Source organism: Brachyhypopomus gauderio, chromosome 20, assembly GCF_052324685.1.
Source record: "Brachyhypopomus gauderio isolate BG-103 chromosome 20, BGAUD_0.2, whole genome shotgun sequence".
Lineage (NCBI taxonomy): Eukaryota > Metazoa > Chordata > Actinopteri > Gymnotiformes > Hypopomidae > Brachyhypopomus > Brachyhypopomus gauderio.
The window spans coordinates 11070776-11095375 of record NC_135230.1 but is presented as its reverse complement, the minus strand read 5'-3'; the positions used below and the strand labels follow the sequence as shown (position 1 = coordinate 11095375).

Below are 24600 nucleotides of genomic sequence, written 5' to 3'. Positions count from 1 at the left end.
TGCTTTGATACACAGTCAGAATTTCATCCATATATAAAGACTAGGATTAACACTGTATAGTAGAGGTGGACATTCATAATTGGCCACATAGATGTAGATGTAAATACAGAACTTTAAAATTCTGCATATGAATATTTGTAAGTATAAGACAAAAGCTTCATCAGTGATTGTGTGTGATTTGAGTCAAACTGAAAGAGAATAACAGAGAATTTGGCCTTATGTGTGATGTGTGGTCAGTTGCCTTATTGTGTTTCTTTTATATTTTGGGGTATGAATTACTGTAGTGCCTCCCCTCATCTTTTAGAGCAACCTGCTCCTTGCGTAGCAGCTGGCAGGTTGCTTTGTTGTAGTCAAACAAGAATTCGTTTTGGTTGATATCACTTAACCTGTTTTTCAAATAATTCCACAAATATTGGTCAAGATACATATCACATGAATATTCACAAAACAAAAAGGCCACAGCTCATAATTACCCAGTTACCCAGAATGCCATTATCATCATGACATGATCTTCAAGTTCTTGATCTTCATTCTAGAAAGTCCAGATCAGCAGACTCTTGTCCAATTCTTATGAGAAAGCTGAGTTGTTCCACGAAATATTGTTAAATATCAGATGTTATAGTAAAAGAGAAACCTGCATTACACAGTTTTAGTTCTGACAATATTCATTTTTGAAAGAAAAGAGCAGGAACAGTAAATACTTTGAAAAAGAACATGAAAGGTAAATGCAAAAAATATGTATTCCATATAGGACGAATATATAATGTAAAATACCAGAGCCATTATTTTAATGGAGCTGAATGACAACACATTCTTGAAAATAAATTAATGTTGACGTTAAACACAATAACTCTCCCAAACGGCTACATTTTCATGTCACACATTTTTATTTCAATTCAACAATTAGATCCAAACAAACAAACAATACCCAAACATATTATTTACTTTAGAGCTTGGACAACTGATGCCCCATCCAAGTTGTAGCACTATTGAACCATAAACCCCTAACACATAATGGTGCAGTTGAACCTCAGTGGTCTCCAAGCTTTGCCTCAGTCCCTGTATTCAGCCTCGTCATCGCTCCATGTGTAGCTGATCAGTTTACAGCCATTCTCCATGCTGCCATACCCGTTCACCTGTTTCAGGCTGAGCTGGGTACCTACACCCCCTGCTTCAGCCTCCAGCTCGGCAGTGGAGGTGAACATCTGGCTGATTTCAACAAACGTTTTGTTCTTCGTCTCCGGTACGATGAAGTAGACATAGGCCGCCACGCCAACACAGACTCCAAAGAAGACCAGGTAGCAGAACGCACCCGCTGACATCTGGAAAGAGCAAGTAATGGAACAGATATGCTGACATCTGCTAAGGTGATAACTTTAGAAATAATGTGCTGTGAATCTTACAAGCATATATGTTTGAATACACTCTTTAAAAAGGAACTCCTGAAGCAACAACTTCAACCTCTAAAGACTTTTTGACAGATTACTCAGAGAGATTAAAGGTTCTTCAAAGTTTAGAACATGAATAAAAATAGCAGAAATGCTACTGAATAACCTGTGGAATTCACAGTATGTAAAGCAATGGTAACTACCTTAATAGCTACGAGGTCCTTTTTCATTTTGATTCATTTCCACCTTGAAAACTCCAACAATTTGTTCTGATGTGACAGTTTGACAAACTCTTCTGTGTTTTATTTATTCATTCATGCACCATATGTAAAAAATACCCAAGAGTTTCTTAATAAAATATGAAACTGTCAAGATCAGAGATGCTTAATGCAGTCATGACCTGTCATTTGATTAAAGGTCACTATGGAAATAAAAATGCTTATGAACAAACCACAAGACTCATTTAACAGAAAATGGAAGCAAATTAAATTAATCTATCATCTGATGCCAAAACCTGTCCATAAATATATAATGACTGTCGCTAAGGGATAATCTTTGGGCAAAGTGATGAGCTAATTTGTAGACTTTTGTATAAAGAGTGGCCTTCTGCACCTGTATATCCACCAGAGATACAGTAAGACCCAAGTAAAGGCAAAACAGTACAGAAGCCATCTTCAAACTTTGACATTTGAGAACATGTGTTCTGCTTGAATATCAAATAAAGAGGAGCATATGTACTTACGAATGAAAAATGATACATATCATATCAAACAAGACCTCATATATCAAAAATGACAAATAGCATTTATCAAAATGAAAAATAGACCTAGACTGATGTTCAAACATTTTATCAGTATTTATCAAAATGAAAAGTTTAAGGGCCTGCCGTTCACGGACTGCCTGAGCGAGAGTGGGTCGTACCTGCAGAAATGGGAAGACAAAGCCTACGGTGAAGTTGGACAACCAGTTGAGCGCCCCACCCACGATGTAAGCGGCGGGCCGGTGAGACTGTGTGAACAGCTCGCCCGTCATGAGGAACGGAACACCAGCTGTGCAGAGATCCCAGAGAAAGGAAAGGCGGTGAGCTGAACCTCATGGGGACATGTTGCAGATCAAGCGTGTGTTGTTTCTTGAACTTCATAGGCAATCAGAAGTAAGCATATCTGGTGCAGTCTGTCTCTGCAGAGACTGTGAACAGTTACCCTATGTGCTAAATGTCATAGACCCCAAACTGAGAAATGCCGTCCTCTAGTGGAAGCCATGCAGTAGCTGGTAGTAATTTTTAACAGTTATTGTAAGATTAGGGACTATCCTCCCTGTTAATGTAATGCTAAGTGTGGCTATTCTCTGATTGGGATATAAGTCATGGTAGAATGACTGTCTGAAAAACAAAAGAATAAGGAAGTGGAGAAAAAGAAGAGAGACAGAAGAGAGGACAGACAAAGAGAGGAGAGAGAGAAAGAGGGGGAGAGGGAGAATGAGAGACAGAGGGTGAGAGGGAACAGGCAGAGGCCAACAAAACAAGAATCTTGTGTAACATCTCACCAGGCCCAATGCAGAATCCTGCTATGATGCCAACCACACATACCACACTGACATAGTGCATGAAGGGTACATGAGCCTGGCATGATGGAGACAAACAGACAAATGTGAGACAATAATGAACAAAAAAAACAAATATACTAACACTCAAACACAAGAATGTAATGACCAACCAATGGCATGCTATCAATGTCATTTCAACTTGCATTAAACCACACAAAAAACGGTTTTTGTTTGTTTGTTTATATTGACATTACAAAGTTTCCACCTGTAATATGAGGGAAAGAGTAATGCCTGCACAGCATATGCCCATAAAGCTGAATCCACCGATCATCAGAGGCTTTCGACCTATTCTTTCAATAATGAAACACTGGGGTAGACAAAGAAGAGAACAGTACTTATACATTACTTTACTGTGTGTTTTGTATTTAGTGTGTGCATTGTGTTTATTGTGTGTATTGTGTGTGCTTACCCCAACAAGCCCAGCAATCACTTCAATGGCACCTGTGCCCACTGTCGTGTACTGAACCTGAGCAGCATGGATCCCAGCATTCTCAAAGATGGAGTTTGTATAGAACCAGATCTATAGACCAAAACCATGATAATTAGATATTTTTTTTAATGTCTGACATTCAGTATCTTAAGTACAAACAACACCATTCTAGGCCTGTAAGAGTAAACACAAACGCACCCACATCTGGGCCACACTCACCGCATCGATGCCAGACAGTTGCATGCCCACGTTAATCACGGCTACGGTAAGGACCTGCCGGCGCACAGTCCGGTCTCGGAGCAGCGCACAGACAGAGGCGGTCTGCACATTGGAGAGGAAGCGCTGCTCTTCTTGCATCTCCTCCACCTCCCCCTGGTTATTAGCCTTCCCGCGGTACACCTTCAGGGCTAGCAGCAACATCAGCGGACAGTAGACAAGTGCTACGTTATGGCGTCTTCAACAGATAGTTCACTCAAACCATGCTAATGCAGCTAACAATAAAGTTAGCACGGTGTTAGTAGCATTTGTTGTTTGTTCATCAAGATTACTGCCTTAATCACCATTGTAATTCTGTTTCATCACACCCGGGTCACCACATGTTTCAGCTCCTCCGATCTGGCAGATGCTACAGAACGCTGTCCACTAAGACCGTCAGACACAAGAACAGTGTCTACCCACAGGCCATCACCTTCATAAACAGCTGATCACCAGACACCCATCACCCAGATCATATACACCATAAACAACTATTATCACTCCTATTCTAAAACCACTATTGCACCTTATTCATGATCATTCATGTTTACACTGCTATTGTTGCACTATTTACAGTGGGGTAAATAAGTATTTAGTCAGTCACCAATTGTGCAAGTTCTCCCACTTAAAAAGATGAGAGAGGCCTGTAATTGACATCATAGGTAGACCTCAACTATGAGAGACAAAATGTGAAAAAAAATTGAGAAAATCATTTTGTCTGACTTTTAAAGAATTTATTTGCAAATAATGGTGGAAAATAAGTATTTGGTCACCTACAAACAAGCAAGATTTCTGGCTGTCACAGACCTGGAACTTCTTTTTTAAGAGGCTCCTCTTTCCCCCACTCATTACCTGTATTAATGGCACCTGTTTGAAGTCGTTAACAGTATAAAAGACACCTGCCCACAACCTCAAACAGTCACACTCCAAACTCCACTATGGTGAAGACGAAAGAGCTGTCGGAGGACACCAGAAACCGAATTGTAGACCTGCACCAGGCTCGGAAGACTGAATCTGCAATAGGCAAGCAGCTTGGTGTGAAGAAATCTACTGTGGGAGCAATAATCAGAAAAATGGAAGACCTACAAGACCACTACTAATCTCCCTCGATGTGGGGCTCCACGCAAGATCTCAGCCCGTGGGGTCAAAATGATCACAAGAACGGTGAGGAAAAATCCCAGAACCACAAGGGGGGATCTAGTGAATGACCTGCAGAAAGCTGGGACCAACGTTACAAAGGCTACCATCAGCAACACACTACGACGCCAGGGACTCGGATCTTGCAGTGCCAGACGTGTCCCCCTGCTTAAGCCAGTCCATATCCAGGCATGTCTGAAGTTTGCTAGAGAGCATTTGGATGTTCCAGAAGAGTATTGGGAGAATGTCAGATGAAACCAAAGTAGAACTATTTGGTAAAAACACAACTCGCCGTGTTTGGAGGACAGTGAATGCTGAGTTGCATCCAAAGAACACCATACCAACTGTCAAGCATGGGGGTGGCAACATCAGGCTTTGGGGCTGTTTCTCTGCAAAGGGACCAGGACGACTGGTCCGTGTACAGGAAAGAATGAATGGGGCCATGTATTGTGAGATTTTGGGTGCAAACCTCCTTCCATCAGCAAGGGCAATGAAGATGAAACGTGGCTGGGTCTTTCAGCATGATAATTATCCCAAGCACACTGCCAGGGCAACAAAGAAGTGGCTTCGTAAGTCCTGGAGTGGCCTAGCCAGTCTCCCGATCTCAACCCCATCAAAAACCTTTGGAGGGAGCTAAAAGTCCGTATTGTCCGCCGACAGCCCCAAAACATGACTGCTCTAGAGGAGATCTGCATGGAGGAATGGGCCAACATACCAGCAACAGTGTGTGCCAACCTTGTGAAGACTTACAGAAAACGTTTGACCTCTGTCATTGCCAACAGAGGATATACAACAAAGTATTGAGATGAACTTTTGTTATTGACCAAATACTTATTTTCCACCATTATTTGCAAATAAATTCTTAGTCAGACAAAATGATTTTCTCAATTTTTTTTTCACATTTTGTCTCTCATAGTTGAGGTCTACCTATGATGTCAATTACAGGCCTCTCTCATCTTTTTAAGTGGGAGAACTTGCACAATTGGTGACTGACTAAATACTTATTTTCCCCACTGTATTATGTATACTGTTTTTCACATTGTTATGCGACCACTTTAGAGCACACTGTAATGCAGTGGTTGTGACGGGCAGGGAGTGCGAACAAAAAGGAAGCGATCACGCCAAGTCTCAGGGATGGTTTAATGAAGAAGTGCGCAAACCAAAAACCCGTGAGTAGATCCGAATTAAGGATATAATGACCAGCGGTCAACTGGTACAAAGACAAGACATATATAGGCAAACAAATGACCCTCAGGTGAGACGGATCACGGGCTCCGCCCACCTGAGGGACGCACACGACGTCACAAAACAACAACAGCCGCTGTGGACGGAGGCAACCGGTAGGGGGCCGCCTCACCGTGACAGTGGCGAACCGTGACCATTAAACCTGGGCCCGCTAAAATTCCTCTCCTAATTAACTGCAATAAAGAAAATAATAATAAATAAATAAATGATTGAGACGACAGTACAGCTTTAGAAATGCAATAACCAATAATATCTGTACTAGATAACTTCTTAAGCAAAATAAGGTTCACAGCTGCTGGTTCCTCGGGAGCGGAATATGTAAACAACGCACACGAGGGCATCAAAGGACTGAATCGAAACTAGCTAGCAGTGGTACGTTAACGACGGCTAGCATCGCCACAGCGGGCGGAAATTATCATACAGTTAAGCCCGCCCACTAAGAGGGACAATATGATTGGTCAATTTTACTGTCATTTGAAACTGATATTGCGCTGAATTATAACTGCCAGGCCCTCTGTAAACGAACAGCGGGCATCACAGTGCTGATAAGGGGAGACACAGGCTCACAGGCTTCCACTTAACCCCTCACCTTCCAACACAGATTGAATAGACACGGGTGAATAATTTATTTGCTTATATTTTTGTAATTGTTTAGATATCGATTGTCAAACTGTAAGTAGATAAAATAAAATTGGATAAAGTATATTATATATATTTATGTTTTAAGAATATTTTAGGCCTAGCTAAAAAATAAAAGATTGGCAAATTTTTTGTTTCACTGTTTGAAACCAAAGGCATACTGTAACATACTTGTTAGCTAATCAGGATTTGCTTATTTTCATTGGTGTCCTCTGGAAAACATTGTGCGGGTTAAAGCATGACATGGACATCCATCTGAAGTTAGACGAAATGTGAAACAAGTACCTGTGACAGTGGCATGAAGGTTATGTTTCTCAATCAACAAGTAACGAGGACTCTCTGGAAACCATGGCAATAGCATTAACTGAATGAAGGTCGGCACTGCACTTAGGGATAGGAACAGAGGCCAGTGTTGTTCCTGTGAAGACAAGGCAGGACATCAGTCCTTAGCACCTTAGCAGGGTGCTAACAAGCTAGCATTCCCCCTTCATGTTTGTGTGCACATAACCAGGGCCAATGTTCTTCGTAAGAGACAGGACATGGCATCATATACCCTTAACAGGACACCTGTCTATTTGGTAAGAAACACTGACTAACAAAACCTAAAAGCAATAGAATATGCCTTTCACAAACTTCTTTCCTGCAGCAGTTTTTACATCTGAATTTCAGTCAAAAGGTGAGTTGGTAAGAAGGTCACATTTCACCTCGCCCAGGATCTCCTGGAGTCCCAGAATCTGAGCCAAGAAAACGCCAATGCAGATGAAGATGCTGGGTACCAAGCCAAGGAAGCCACGGAGATTCTTTGGAGCGATCTCTCCCAAGAACATAGGTACCACACTTAGTGCGATCCCTACATGCGCAGAAAAAAAGGGGAAAATCATGGAGAAAATCAAGTTTGATAGCTACAACATCCCAGCATTAAAGAATCAAGTTTGAAGGGCAACCACAAATAGCTGAACTTAACAACAAGATCCAGACAAGCGACTAAGATATCCAAATCTACCAGTGTACCTGAGTGCATTCCTGTGATGAAGCGGCCAATGATGATCATCTCAGGAACACCGAACATTCTGCTGAAGCCCATCAGTCCGCTCCCTACAAACACCAGAGCAGAGCTCTTCACTAGAGTCCCTCTCCTGCACACACACATGGGGGCAAATGTCAAGTTCAAAGCTTTATGCAATTCATCTAGAATTGACACTTCACTTCACAACACTTCTGAACGCTGCTGAGGACTATTCAACTTCCCCAACAGCCTGTGCCATGCTTTTCTCTAAAGGGAGTTCTAAAGTTTCAGAGCAAAGTGTCAGGCAAATTTAGATGAAACATCATCCTGCTATTCACAGCCATCTTTCATGCTGTACCTCCCAAATTTGGTGACCAGCATCCCCACGGTAAAGGAGCCCACCAGTCCCCCAATGGCAAAGATGGACACAGTTACGGAGTAGAGCACAGTGAGGCCCTCTGTGCTCAGAGATGTCCCATAGCGCTCCACTATGGTGAGGTTAAAAAAGTCCTTTATGTACTGGAAAGGGGAAAAGAGGCAAAGCGAATACACAGCTACTGTTAGACAGAATAGACAGAAAAGTAGATACTGTGAATAGATTAGAGATAGATCATTAGTAGGCCATGTAAAACATTAAAAGAAGGCCTAGAAATAACACCAGTGCTACTGGAGACCTGCAATACTACAAATACAATGTAATTTTGGCAATATCCATCTAAATATATAATTATTTTATAACAGGTGACAGATATAAGAATCATAAAGACAAAAACAAAGAAATTCTCTGTAAGAAGAATTCTCTGTAAAATGTCTGACCAGCATCCTTACACATAAAATCAACCTTCATATCAGAACTTATTGTTTAAAGCCAGCATACCACTCCAAAAAAGCCTTCATGAGACACAAGTGAATTACTCAGAGAGCTCAGGCTCCAGAGAGCATGCATGCTTAATGCAATTATGACCAGTCATCTGATCAAAGGTCACTGTGGGAATTTAGTAGGTTATGAACAACCCACAACACTCACAAGACACATTACACAGAAAATAGCAGAAAATCAAATCAATCAGTTATCTGGTACCAAAAAGTACCAATAGTTAGGCAAGGGCAAGTAAGCACACAATCTTAAGGCAAAGTTTAAATATTTAATAATAATAATAATAATACATTTTATTTCTATAGCGCTTTTAGAGACCTCAAAGACACTTTACATTAAAATAGTATTCACAGTAACATAAAAGCATAAAACAGACACCATCAACAACAACAACAGTATAATTGCTAGGACTAAGGCCACAAAATCTCAATAAAAATAAAACAATAAAATTACAATTTAAAAGCTAATCGAAACAGATGGGTTTTGAGGAGTGATTTGAAGGTTGGTAGGTCAGAACAGTCGCGTAATTGTTGAGGGAGAGAGTTCCAAAGTGATGGAGCAGCAACAGAAAACGCTCTATCACCCCAGGTCCGATGCTTGGTCCTAGTGCTAATTGACAGGAGATTGGCATTGGAGGAGCGAAGGCAACGGGATGGAGTATGAAAATGTAAAAGATCAGTGAGGTAAGAGGGGGTCTGACCGTGGAGGGTCTTGTGCGTAAGCAGAATCATTTTGTACTGTATGCGTTGGGGGACAGGAAGCCAGTGAAGTTTTTGAAGAACAGGTGTAATGTGGTCATGAGAACGTGTGTGAGTAAGGAGACGGGCAGCTGAGTTTTGAATATACTGAAGTTTTTTGAGGACTTTGTTAGATGAACCATAAAGAATGCTATTACAGTAGTCAATTTTGGATGTAATGAAAGCGTGGATGAGCGTTTCAGCGGCAGAAAAGGAGAGTGAAGGACGGAGACGAGCTATATTTTTGAGATGAAAGAATGCAGTTTTGGTGATGTGATTTATGTGCTGTTCAAAGGTAAGATTACTGTCGAAAATGACGCCAAGATTTCGGATGTTAGATGATGGAAGCAGAGTGTGATTGTCAATGGTAAGCTGAAGTGTATTAGTGGTTGCTGTTAGTGATTTGGGTCCAATGATGATCAGATCGGATTTGTCACAGTTAAACTTGAGAAAGTTAGCTTGCATCCATGATTTTATTTCCGTGAGGCAGCTCATCAGACGGAAGTGGAGGGCCGTGGTGACTGATTTTGAAGAGATGTAAAGCTGGACATCATCAGCATAGCAGTGAAAATGAAAGCCATGCTGACGTATGATATCACCAAGGGGGAGCATGTACAAGATAAACAGAAGGGGACCAAGCACCGAACCTTGGGGCACGCCATAGGATAGTGAAGTGATGGCAGAACTACAATTATTGATGTTAATAAATTGTTTTCTGTCTTCAAGGTATGACCGTAACCAGGAGAGGGCAGTTCCAGTGATGTTAATGGTGGATTTGAGACGAGAAAGCAGAATAGAGTGGCTAATCGTATCAAAGGCTGCAGTGAGGTCAAGGAGGATAAGGATACTGAAGTAACCGGAGTCAGAGGAAAGCAGAAGGTCATTTGTAACTTTAAGAAGAGCGGTCTCAGTACTGTGCTGGGGACGGAACCCCGACTGAAACGTTTCAAACAGGTTATTAGAAGTCAGATGTTCTTTGAGCTGGGAAGCAACAACACGTTCCAGTATTTTTGACAAGAATGGGAGGTTTGAAATAGGCCGGAAATTGTTCATTTTGTCAGTATCAAGTCCAGGTTTTTTGAGTATGGGGATGACAGCAGCCAATTTGAGTGAATGTGGGACTGAACCAGAATTAAGAGAGGAGTTAACTATCTCTGTAATAAGTGGAGCTATGACTGAACAACAGCCTTTAACTAGTCTAGTTGGAGCAGGATCCAAAACACACGTGGAGCTACGCATCCCCATCATGACTTCAGAAAGGTCTGTTTGAGATACAGGAGAAAACTGAGTCAGAGGCTGAGTAGGTAGCTGTGGTAGAGCCGTCAGAGAGGAAGGGAGGACATGGGACACAGAGAGAGTATGATGAATGGTCTCAACCTTATTTTGAAAAAATGAGAGATATTCGTTGCACTTGTCTACTGTAAAGGAAGTGGCAGTGTTATCTATTGGTTTAAGGAGTTTGTTTATTGTGGAGAAGAGAGTCTTAGGGTTTGTTGATTCAGCATGTATGAGATTGGAGTAGAAACATGACCGGGCTGCAGTGAGGGCATCCTTATATTGTTGGAGGTAGTCATTATACATTTGGTGATGGACCGTTAGACCAGTTTTTTTGCACAGTCTCTCAAGCTGGCGTTTGCGAGATTTCATCTGGTGGAGCTCAGGTGTAAACCATGGTGCAGAGCGCCTAAATGAGACATATTTAGTTCTCAATGGAGCCAGTTGGTCAAGACAGGAGGAGAGAGTGTCATTATAATAGTCCACAAGGTCAGATAAATTGTTAGCCTGAGGAGGACATACGGACATCTTATTAGCGAGAGAATTAGAGAGAGAAGAGACAGAGATGTGTTTGAGATTCCTGAAAGATATCTTCCGAGTAGTCATAGTGATAGGCACAGGGACCTCAATGACCATGATGATTGTCAGATGGTCTGAGACATTGAGGTTGTGGCAGGTGGGCTGATGAACTGTGACACCGGTAGAGCAGACAAGGTCAAGAGTATGGCCTTTGATGTGGGTTGGAAAGTTTATATGTTGTGCGAAATTGCAGCAATGCAGTAATTCTCTTTTAAAAATTTTAAAAATCAGTTTTAAACTTAAAACTGATGATAAGCTGATTTTGTATACTGATTTTGTATATAGACTGATATGCAAAAAACACATTTTTTTTTCAGTGACAGTGTCAGACAGTCAACACCAGGGGCGGACTGGCATACATTGCTACCGGGGATTTCCCCGGTGGGCCGATGGGTTAGTGGGCCGGTGGGCCGCCGGTGGTTTAACTCAGCCCGTGGAGGAGCCACTGCCGCGCACTGCGGCCCCGGCCCGTAGTCACGCTGCTGTTTAACGGTGTTATTACCTCCCCCGCTCCAGTCAGACTAACCTGCTCAGCGCGGCCGCGGTCTGAGCCTGTAAACACATGAACGAGTTGGACTGCGGCCGCAGACTGGGCCAGCTGGTGCGGGCTGACAGTATGCAGCGGAGATCAGAAAAAAACCAAGTTGTCCCAGAAAATACGGGCCGGACTACGAAAACATACAGCAGTTTAAATTGTAGATAACATGTTATTTTAAATGTACTGCTGTCGCAGTATATATACATATATATATATATAGTGGGCCAGTCTGTCAGGAACTCCCGGGCCACTTTTTCTCCCCAGTCCGCCCCTGGTCAACACTACATTAGTCCTCTAACCAGCGGATGCATGGCTGAGCAGCTCAAAGCTCAAAACTGTCTCTCCCCCTTTCTCATCTGCTAAAAAGCAGTTGCACGGTCCTGGTGTCATCCGACCATCTCTTGGTGTGTCCCCTGCTCTCTCATCCCACATACTGTATCTTTTACATTGTATCTCTCATTGCTATTGTAAGGTAACAAATTTGATGTGACTTGTATCTATTAAACTAGTCAGTCAGGTCATCTCAAATGGTAACAGTAATCCTTATTTTCTCTAACCAGTATAAATCAATGCTTGGCTTGCTAGCAGAAGGAATGACCCATTTTTTGTCAATTTTATGACATCAATGTTCATTATGTTCTCCTTTGATGGGTATTTGTTGTCTTCCCAAGCTGGGAGGTTGTTGCCGTTCATCAGTTTGCTGAACCAGTAGTCAGTAGGTTGCCACTTGAAGCCCCAGCATTACTAATCATGGCCTTGAACACAGCCCTTAACACTTATTGCCCAAATGTGTACTTGGCCACAATTGTTGGTTTCTTTGCATAAACGTGTCTGGTAATGCAACATGAAATCCTATAACCCTCACTCCTGCCCCATATCAACATATCTATATTTGATCTGCTGAAAACTAGTTCACTATAGTTCATGCTGCTTTTGCATATATGCTGGACGTAACATGTTGGCAGGGACTCTCGACTTTAGCCAGAAACACTGACATTTACTGTAGATGCTACACAGAGGTCACGGAATTTTTATGCAACACAACATCAGTAAATGCAATAAACTGGTGTTCACAGTATAACTGCAAAGTTTATTAGTTTCACAGTCTCCTCCCATAATGGAAGCATATATACATACTTTTGCTGAGGGCACCAGATCTTCATGGGTTACTTGATGCCACTAACCTGAGCAGGATGGTTGACTACGGCCAGGTTATAGCCATATAACATTGAGCTGCCAAAGGAGGAAAGAAGTGCAACAGCTAGTAGAGATGAAGTAAGATGCTGTGGGAAAGAGAAAGACAATAATGAGCTGGCTAGGCTAATGCATCACACCTCATTCACTAGATAACACAGTCAACACGCATTACCATTTAAGATGATCTAAAATACCAAATCACATTTAGAAAATGCTTACATCTCAAAAACTGTATCAAAGGATGTGAAGTTTACCAAGAAGTTGGCACCAAGTTCGAATAGTTTGAAATGAGAGGTTGTAAATATTAGCAGGCACGTAAAAAAGTGTCAAAAACTGAGCTGTGTTGGAATATATAGACTTCCATGTCATTAGTTGTGGTGTTTGATCATGGATTAACTTCATTTTAGCTATTTGGTGTTCTGTAGAGACATCTAAACATGCAACAGTATGGGAGCACAACTCTGGTCCCAGAGAAGCAAAGACAGACGGTTTGACAGACATGGTAGGAACATGGAAACTCCACTCAGACTGAGACTTGAATCCAAGACCTCAGTGCTGAGAGTAAAACGTGCTAACCACCAAGCTACCATACACCATAATGAAATGTACATTAAAGATGTGCTGATCCATGTCTTAGCTACATCCTTTGCATTAATGGGCATGATGACACATTAGAATGATCTTACCATTGCAAAACCATAGGACTAAAGCTGTTTCATTGGCTTCTGTTCATGAATGCTAAAGAGTAATATAGTGTTTTCTAGTTCATGCGCTGGTTCTGGGAAGTTTACAGCAGGCACTGCCCCCTTATAGTTACTTGGAGAGTTTTAAAAAATCTCCTTAGCAGCACAATGGTGCCAGTAGTATTTCATCAGCTGAGTCCAAACCCATGATCTCTTGGTTCACTGCCAAGTCCTCTGACTGCTGGGCTTCTGGCACTCCAGCAGCACCATAAGTACATAAGTAGCATTATATCCTCCCCACAGATGTTTGTTCTCTTTCAGAGTTAATGTAAATGCTAATGAATCCTGAAAAAGAAGCTACCAGGAGCACTCTGCAGGTGAATGCACAGAGGACAGAGCATGATGCTACTGAGTGCATGTAAAATCTTTTGCAGACTGAATGTTGAATCTGATGGATCAGACTTTGACCATAATCCATAGATCTGTGCTATGGTAATTATGTGCTAGATTATTATAGATCTAATCACAATACAGCTGTGCACTATAATCTGACTATAATCCGTATAGATGTCCACATGACTATTAGCAAGAATGTGGAATGCAGAAGAGTTTGCAGTTAGTGTCAGACCTCGGTCCACTTTAACATTTTAGAACCTCTCAACATCAGGAGCAATGGCTCATCCATCAGAAGTTAAAGGGTGTAAAAGAAGAACATGAACAATGATTGGCACCAGGAGAATTTTTTTTATGTAAGCGTAAAATGTGATTACACTGCAGACTATTTAGCTTTATTTAGTTTTTATGATTTTCCATTGAAATTGCATATGCACATTTAAAAATAATACATGTTAGCATTTAATATCACAGCTTCATTTACATAGTCTTGAATGGTCATGGACATCATTGGTTCATTTTTTAGTTAAGCAAGATCAGGTCTGCTCTATTTACAACATGTGAGTTAGACATTTCTGTCTGTGAGGATCAAAACATGTAACAAATTGACAAAAAATAATCTTGTTACATTCCTGTGGATTATTATGGAAGATTCTATGGAAGGATTATTTTACACTTACTTTGTGAACATAGTACGAATACATTTGAATTTCTCTCCCAATATGATAGAATACCTATTTCAGTAGAGAGGCTTCCATTGCAGCTTAATGTGCCATATATAAATGACCATATTATAGACTGACATAAAGCAATATAAGACATCTGTAGCACATAAAGACACAATGTAACCAGCATTTATAAATGTTCACGTGTGTGCATATTACCAACTCTGTAGACACTTAGTGCATAAAATAAAATACCTTTCTAATACATTTCAACATATACAACAGACTCACAAATAACCAGTATTTTGGCAATTAATAGATAATAAATTGTGTCAATCACTGTGCTTTCCAACAGAGATAACACACTGATAACTGTCCAGCAACATAAAGCTACTCACTATGAGCCAAATAATTTAATAGACTTAATTGCATTTCTCTTGTGTAATGGATGTACTAATGAGCATTAATGTACATTAATAATTTACACTTCTCTTGTGCAATGATAATGCTAATAAGCCAGGTACATTTTTAAGTGAAGCTTAGGTTTTATCATTAATATTCATGATTAATATAATATTTACTGGATCTACAATTTAGACTGTATTTTGTTAAATTTGGAATAGTTCAAACCACTTTCACTTACCCCTCTACTTTTTCCATTGTCTATTAAAACTTCTTCCGCCATTTAGGCAAACATAAGTAAACGTCCCTACAATGCGAGATGGATGTTAAAGTTCTTAATACCGCTGGCTCTCTGCTTGACTTATTTGGTGAAAGAAGGCGTGTAGTGTAAACGGCTTTGACTAGGTGGACGGAGACGTCCTGGCGCTCTGCCAATCTCAGCACGCTTCAGCACGCAACACTCTTTTGCCGCACACGTGCTCTTCGCGTTCACATTTTAACTTTCCGCGTGATTATTTGGTCATCATTACGTTGAAGTGAGCGTGCAAAGCAGTGGCTGTCGATAAAGAAATCTGAAAACCAAGATAAAATATGATTTCACTTGTTTGAATTTCCTGTATGATGTAGCCTATAGGTACTAAGTTAATTCATTTATCCATGTGTACATAGATATATGAAACTGCTGCAATTTGTGATTCGGGTTGCCTAGCTATGCGTTTTACCTGTACTAACAGATCTAAATTCTTCATGTTCAGTTAGGAGATAAATAAGTTGCACTGCGAGTGACCTGTCATTCGGGAATTTTTTTTCACGCCTGGTAAAATACAATTCACACAGTAACATGAAATACCGTTCTCACAGTGAATCAATTACTCAAGTAACTCAACCAAGATTTCAGCTCCATTTTCTGTGTGATAGCATTATTTGTTTTTACATATCTTTGCTTCCAACACATGAATATGTTTCCTAATATTTCACAAGCCATTTCTTCTTCAGCCACTCCACATTTTGGCTCTCTGACAGCTCTCAGCATTGTCTGAGGGTTCACTGGGATGCAAACCATTTCATTACAAATGAGTTACTAAATAGCAGCCAAATCCCATGTTCATGACATTGGGCTCTGAAAAGTGTATGCGACCTTTAACTGACCTGATATTTAACTGTAACTGTACAGTCTTCATGTCAGCAAATACACCTCATGGGAAGCTCTCACTTCAGAATGATTGGTTAAATACTCTACCTACTCTAGCTAACTGTTATTAATAATTAAACTGGTTTTTAACAAAAAGCATAAATATATTCTTTACAAAATGACGTTAATATACTTTCAATGAAATGTATTTAGGACATTTTCGAACATTTTAAGTGTATGAAACAATGAGAATTCAAAATCTTCTCAGAACAGTACATTCCTATATCTCACTCTGTCCCCATCTTTTCTATCTGCTAAGTTTAACCAGCCCCTCAGCCTTGTGACTAACCTTTGGCAGTGTGACATCACGATTCTGTCTTCAGAATGCCCACAGCAATGTAACATCACAGTGCTGCATTTTTTCATGTGAAATTAGTCATTTAGTCTAGATTAGATTGAGAAATACCTTTTAGTTTGTTTTAGAGTTGAACTGTTCTAAAGCTGATCACAAGCTACTGCATCTTAAAAGAATGGAACATAATCACAACACAATGAAAGCCTAAAAGTAAACACATTTAAGATGTTTTTAAACAAAATCTAAATTCAGAAAGCCTGATAGACTGTAAGTAAGACTGCTCCACAGTTTCAGTGCATAGACAACAAATGCACCGTCACCTTTTCTCTTCAGTGTAGTCTTTGGAGGAGCAGGATGTCCTTTATTAGAATATCTCAACAATCTAGCATTCACATGCAAAACTGACAATTTACTGGTGCATTCAGGCACAAAGAACTACAACTTTAAAAATCAAATTCCCAGCTAACCAGTGTAGAGGCCACTAATAATAGCTGCACTAATATGACCCATGTGCCTAGTTTGTGTTCAAAGTAGTGCAGCAGCTTTCGAACCAATTGCAATCTTCCTGAAGCTCCTAGACTTTTCCAGATGAGATTATACAAAAAAGACCAAACAAGTTTTCCAATATGTATATACTGGTCCTGGTCCTGGTGAGACGCAGGAGGAGCCCGGCCCGGAAGCACCCCACAGTGCCCAGCCCCTCCGAGCAGTAGAGCCTCTGAACCCCTGCATAACAGTCCAACTAAAGCGGATCAAGTGTCCTTCAGCCAACAGCCACACAGTGTGGGCACAGTTTGACGCAGACGTGAGCCAGATCTTGGAGACTACCGCCAAGGGAGAGGTTGATGGTGGCTGGAGACCATGACTGCGATTATCATCATCTATGCTGCAGAGAGGTTTGGCCACCGCATGAGAGCAGGAGCATTAGGAACACCTACACCCTGAACCGCAGAGCTGCCCAGATCCACAAATTATGCCAAGAACTCTGGAGTCTCAGGAAACAGTACAAGGTAGTTAGAGAGGAAGAGAAACAACCACGCGCTGAGCTCCGCAACATACTGAGGAAGAAACTCATGACGCTACGCCGGGCAGAGGGACATTGAAGGCGGGCAAAGGAACGAGCAAGGAAGCATGCTGCCTTCATCTCCAACCCCTTCACTTTCACCAAGAACCTGCTAGGGGACAGGCGCAGTGGCAGCCTCATGTGTTCACCTGCAGAGGTAAATACCTTCCTGCACAACACCCTTAGCAACCCGGAGAGAGATCAGGAACTAGGACCACAGAGGGCCCGCAAGCTCCGACAGGATTTCGCAATGAGAGAGCCCAGTTGGACAGAAGTTCAGGAGGTTCTGAAGGGAGCAAGAACAGCTTCCACCCCTGGCCCCAGTGGTGTTCCATACACCGCATACAAGCGCTGCCCTCAACCTCTACGACACCTGTGGAAGATTATGAGGGTGATCTGGCACAGGGGGAAAGTTGCAGGCCAGTGGCGATATGCAGAGGGTGTGTGGATCCCAAAAGAAGAGAACTCAAAGAACATCAGCCAATTCAGAACAATCTCACTGCTAAGCGTTGAAGGATATTTTTCAGTATCTTGTCATGACGGTTAACAGTTTCTTCTAAAAAATGGCTCCAGTCAGACTGGCATCAGACTGGCATCGACATAATGATATTTTTTCTAGTCCACCTCTCATATCTTTCAAATTTTGTTGCACTATGTGCACTTGCCTGTTGCTTTAATTCTATAAAATTCCCTGTTGTGGCATAATTAAAGCTTAATCTAATGTTATCTTAGATAACACTTTTACAAATGTACTAGGTTATTATCTCAATGTCTTAATTATATATAATATATAATATATATACAGTGATTCCTCGCCACTTCACGCTTTAGCTTGTGCGGCTTTACTCTTTCGCAGATTTTTATAAGATATTAATTTGAAAAATAATTCGCCGTTTTTTTTGCGTCATTCGATCGGTGGAAAAAAATATATTTTATGAATTTGTACGTGAAAAAAAATCCCAAAATGTATACTAATATATTACAAATATTAATTCTAACAATAAAGGAATGTTATAAATAATAAAATAGTACGAAATACAGTAAATATTGCATAAATGATGGATTTCTGTAGGCTACTTTTCTTCCTCTCGGACATTTCAAAACTCTGTGGCAAAAAAACTGTGGCGTCTCTCTCCTTACTGTGAGTGTTTACTCAAGGAGAGCGCTGATTGGGTGGGCCAGGCTGAGTGGGCGGGACCAGGCTGAGCCTACCTGCATGGCTGTTTGGCTGGCGCCGCTGAGCCACGTGACAGTGCAACAACAAAAGAGAAGAGGGGGGCGGGTCATAGCTCCGTGCTGTGTGGCAGCGCTGCTCTTACAGACAGAGGAGACTTTGATGAATCCGCGTGCATAGCAGTCAGTGCGTGCGGGAGAGAAAAAAAGCTAGAGTATCGATCTTTTTACACGAGTATTGTTCAATATCAATACCAGCGTTGGTATCGATATTATCGATATTTGGATCGATCCTCCCACCTCTAGTATGCAGTGCCCATTTCAACAGTTGAGGGCATGGAGAGGAAGATAAGCAGCTTCCTGCGAAGATGGCTTGGCCTGCCCTGCAGTCTGAGCAGTTCTGTCCTGTATGGCTGCAGTAATGTCTTTCAGCTCCCATTCAGTGGACTCACTGAAAAATTCAAGGTGTCCAGAACACGGGAAATCCTGCAGTACAGGGAGTCCAGGGATGAGAAGGTGGCATCTGCTGGTATCCAGGTATGGATACAGGAAGAAAATGGAGAGCAGACAAAGCTCTGGAGGTGGCGGAGTCGCGGCTGAGGCAGAAAGCCTTGGTGGGTTCCATAGCCACAGGGCGTGCAGGTGTGGGCTACTTCTCAGCAACCAGGACAGATAAGGCCCAGGGTAAATAACGCCTTATTCAGGAGGAGGTGCGGGCAGGTGTGGAGGAAGAGTGGACAAGCAGGATGGTGGGAATGGGACAACAATGTGCATGGACTAAGTGGGAGAACGTTCTTCAATGGAAGGTCCAACATCTGGAGAGCAGACATTCATAAAATAAGGTTTTTACTTCAGGCCGTGTATGACGTCCTACCTAGCCCAAGTAACCTCCACGTCTGGGGAAAAACAGAAACACCATTCTGTCCCCAGTATCCAGGACGGGGATCCATGGAACACCTCCTCAGCAGCTGCCCAAAAGCCCTGGGAGAAGGGTGCTAACGCTGGCACCATGACCAGATCCTTAAAGCAGTTGCTGACAGCATAGCCACAGCCATCAGCACCATAAAGAGCCATGGCAGGATGCAGACCATCAAGTTCCACAGAGTGGGAGAGAAGCCCGACCAACAACCACGGGCGAGGTCAGGTCTCCTTACCACCGCGGCTGACTGGAAACTGCAATTAGATCTAGGCAAACAACTAAATTTTCCTGCAAGGATAACATCTACGTGGCTATGACCCTATATGATCATTTTGTCAGATTCCACCAAGCAATTGATAATGTTGGAACTCACCGTTCCCTGGGAAGAGCGCATGGAGGAGGCCAACAAAAGGAAACACGCCAAGTACCAGGAACTGGCGGACGAGTACAGGAGGCAGGGCTGGATAACTTTCTGTGAACCTCTGGAGGTAGGCTGCTGAGGTTTTGCAGGGCGGTCCCTCTGCAAAGTTCTCTCAGTGCTGGGCCTCACAGGGGAGGTGAAGCAAAAGGCCATCAGAACTGCAACTGAAGCTGCCAAGAAAGCCACAAGGTGGCTATGGATTAGGGCAGATCCATGGGCGAGCACTGCTGGGACACAGGCCAGAGACTGATCATCTCCGGTCGGGTCACCCGGGCGAGGGTGTCTGATGTTGAAAGACCCAAAATACCCAATGACCCCAGGTAACATCACTGATGATGTGTCCCGGCACATTCGTGAGATGTATCTACACTATGTGTGTAATATGTACATACTTGAAATACATGTTAAACAGAGAGGGAAATGTAAGAGATCCACTGCACCTTTAAACATATAACGCATCCATCATGCTTTGTCAAAACCTTCCTACAGTAAAAACAGTGTAACGCATTTCATAGGTATAATATTTGAAGGACAAAGTTATGAACAGGTTTGACATTCTGTGCCTACCCGAGCGCTCAGTTGTGTTTCAAATCTGAGTGCCCTTCTGGCTTACAGACACACATCACATGCAGAAGTGGCTTTAGGGGATTGGGAAGCCACCAGCCATGAGAGTTGTGATTTAGTTGGGGGGATTAGCTCCTGCAGAAGCTTCTTTGGAGAACCATGGGATAATTGTTTCTGCAGGGGTGATAAAGGTCTTATTCATAATCCTTGTCTGGACCTTGGCCTTGCTCCAGCTCAAATCCTGGATATTTCAAAGTGGACCTGTGGTACAAGCTGGTCATCCAATTAAAGCATCACTTTGTTTGTTTGCTCTCATACTCTCATTTCACTGACACGCATGTCAGCCTTTTTAGTAAAGGACACCTGAAAAGGGCACAGGAAGGGATCCTTAAATATAGCTGGTGCGTGCCAAATGGTGAATATCTCTGCAGGCGGCTAAATGATTGCTGAGAAACCTTGACCCTAGTGGTAAGTGACTTCTAAGCTGGAATAAGTCTGATGAGTGGAAATGCTAAAGCAAATGTACACTCACTGGCCACTTTATTAATATAAAGTGGTACACCTGTCCAGCTGCTCATTAACGCAAATGTCGAATCAGCCAATCACATGGCAGCAACTCAATGCATTTAGGCATGCAGACATAGCCAAGACGATCTGCTGCAGTTCAAACTGAGCATCAGAATGGGGAAAGAAAGATTACTTAAGATGATTGACTTTGAACGTGTCATGTTTGTCGGTGCCAGACGGGCTGGTCTGAGTATTTCAGAAACTGCAGATCTAGTGGAATGTTCATGCACAACCATTTCTAGGGTTTACAGAGAAAGGTCTGAAAAAGAGAGAATATCCAGTGAGTGGAAGTTCTGGTGGCACAAATGCCTTCTTTATGCCAGAGGTCAGAGGAGAATGGCCAGACTGGTTCGAGCTGAAAAATGTTGCCTGGTTTGATGAGTCTCAATTTACATTTATGGCATTTGGCAGACACCCTTATCCAGAGCGACTTACATTTTTATCTCATTTTTTTATACAAGTGAGCAGTTGAGGGTTAAGGGCCTTGCTCAGGGGCACCTCAGTCATGGCCTCAGGTCTGGGAATTGAACCCACGACCCTCTGGTCACAAGACCAGTTCCCTAACCACTAGGCCATGACTGCCAACGTCAATTTCTGCTGCGACATTCAGATGGTAGTGTCAGAATTTAACATCAACAACATGAAAACATCATCGGTTCAGGCTGATGGTGGTGGCAAAGGTGGTTGGGGATATTTTCCTGGCACACTTTGGGCCCATTAGTACCAATTGAGCATTGTGTCAACACCACAGCCTACCTGAGTATTGTTGCTGACCATGTCCATCTCTTTATAAGTGTACCCATCTTCTGATGTCTACTTCCAGCAGGATAACAGGCCATGTCATAAAGTGTGAATCATCTCAGGCTGGTTTCTTGAACATGACAATGAGTTCACTGTACCCGAATGGCCTCCACAGTCACCAGATCTCAATCCAATAGAGCACCTTTGGGATGTGGTGGAACGGGAAATGGATGTGCAACCGACAAATCTGCAGCAACTGCGTCATGTTATCATGTCAAACCAGACTCTCTGAGGAATGTTTCCTGTACCTTGTTGAATCTATGCCATGAAAGATTAAGGCAGTTCTGAAGGCATAAGGGAGTCCAACTTGGTACTAGCAAGGTGTAGCTAATAAAATGGCCAGTGAGTGTACATTGCATTAGTAGATTGATACTGATATTTAGAATATTTATGTACATACAAGCACGTAAGGTTGACTGCAGTTTTTTATGTTTTGGTTTCTGTACTGTTGTGGGTGATGGTAGTTGTGGGTTATGTTTATTTTGTTTGTTTAGTTTTTAGCATGGGTCAGTCTGTCTTACACATTATGTACTACACTACATAACGATCTCATATTTACACCTCATGTGGATTTTCTAGCATTCCCTTCACATTGCACTGCAGTCTCACTGGTGTTTCCACATTGTGTTAAAAGCCCTTCATAGGCAGGGACATAATACACTATCTAGGATACATTCTTTGAACAGATGCAAAGCACCAAGTCGCTCTGGATAAGAGTGTCTGCTAAATGCTATAAACCTAATGCATCAATACAAATTGAGAATCTCAGTAGGTTTTTTTTAAATAATCCTGTAGGTTCGTTTTCCCCTGTATTTGGTCATAGAATGTTGTGTAATTTAACCAATATTCCGTTAACTCCGTGTTTTACTTAGCCTAACTGCTGCTGTATTGAACTCCCAGATTAATTCACTAGGTGGCAGCAGTTCTCCGGTGTTCCGGCATTTCATCTGTGAAGCGCAACTTGTTACTTTTCATTTGCCAATCTCACCAATCTTGGTGAGTAGCCTATAGTATATTGCTATAGTATAGTGTGTGTGTGTGTGTGTGTGTGTGTGTGTGTGTGTGTGTGTGTGTGTGTGTGTGTGTGTGTGTGTGTGTGTGTGTGTTATAATAGTTATGATAAACAGTATAGCATAATTCACGGGGTCATTTTCAAAACAACGTTTTGATTGAAAGTTATATATTTAATTGGTTAAAAAGACACACTCACCACCTCAGGTACCAGTGGATGAAAATTCAATATTTTTACAAATTTAGATGTTTGTTCGTTAAAAATTGCTGGCACTGTACATAGGATGTATGACGTTTGCTTTTCCTCTTTAGACACTGTTCTCAGAACACCCAAGATCACACAACAGGAGGCAATGGACACAATGGCTAAACACCTCAAGTATGCACCGGAGAGGTTGTGTGGTGGTTCTCCGAGAAGAGATTTACAGAGAGAATTTTAAAAAATAATAAAATTGTTTTTTTTTCATTATGGCATAGTTGTTTTTTTCCTCTCTCTCATGGAATTTTGAGCATCATGAATGTGAGTTTTGTGGTTTATTCAAGGTTGAATGTATGACGTTGAAACAACGTTGTCATATCAACGTTGATTCACTTTTCAAAATCGACACCAAATCCAACGTTGATCCATCAACCATCACATGTGACGTTGATTCAACGTTGAAATGCCTGCTGGGACCCAACAATTTGATGGGATTTAAAGCTGGAGATGAATATGATCCATATCTTTTGTTTTAAGTATACATAACCCTTTTTATTTTAATTGACAAAAATCTTATACATACAAGACCTGAGAACATTTGCTTAGTCAAAAGTCAGCTCTGTACTGGATCTAGAATTGCAGTATCCAGTTTTCAGCTTTGTATATCACATGCTGTGACGATTCAAAGAAGTTGAATATAAAAAGCTTATTCCAACCTGAAATCTATCACCTCAGGGGGGTCTTTGCCAAGAAATAAAAGATGTTACAAATTAGTTAACACAAAGTTTAAAGAAATACACTTTAAAGTGATAAAAAACTTTAAATAAGATAAATAAACATAAGGATTGTGAAAGAAAGTTTAACAAATTGTGTATGTAATCTGCTTGTGTTAAACGTAATTCACTGGGGTCAAAAGGTTAAAGGGAAAAACATGTTTTGTTGGGCTTGGAAAGTAACTATTTGTGGTAACAGAAGTGAAAGAATGTTTGTAGTAAAACAAAAACTTATTTCTCAAGAAGGAGAATATTTACAGAAGCATAGACAAAATAGGACAATGTGCCAGGAGGGGAGGAAATGTGACAAGAGACAACAGGAAGTGACATTAGGGGCAGTGACTCCTCAGTAAAAAAAAAAAAAAAAACACTGCTGTGCATTCTTCAAAAAAACACAGATGGGACTGACTAATATGAGTGATGGAGAAAGAACAGTGTGTCCACAGGGTTTATGAAGAAACAGGTTTAAAGAGAGCTCAACATTCTCCCCTAGATGCTTATTTGGTGTGTGCAACTGAGTCTGAGGAACTCAATAAAGTTTGACCTTGCTATTCACCTATCAGAGTTCACA

The 24600-nt window shown here is 41.6% G+C and overlaps 1 protein-coding gene across 1 annotated transcript; it reads right to left on the bottom strand.

Moving 5' to 3' along the window:
* Positions 1-894: 894 nt before the first annotated feature.
* Positions 895-15441, bottom strand: slc2a15b (solute carrier family 2 member 15b). The gene is made up of 12 exons (XM_076983207.1): positions 15293-15441; positions 12896-12994; positions 8064-8224; positions 7711-7835; positions 7404-7549; positions 6985-7117; positions 3643-3830; positions 3403-3513; positions 3199-3300; positions 2934-3009; positions 2310-2437; positions 895-1322 (listed from the first exon to the last, which is right to left on the bottom strand). Exons 1-12 carry the CDS (start codon positions 15332-15334, stop codon positions 1053-1055), a joined length of 1581 nt encoding a protein of 526 aa, XP_076839322.1. The 5' UTR covers positions 15335-15441; the 3' UTR covers positions 895-1052.
* Between the last annotated feature and the right edge of the window lie 9159 nt (positions 15442-24600).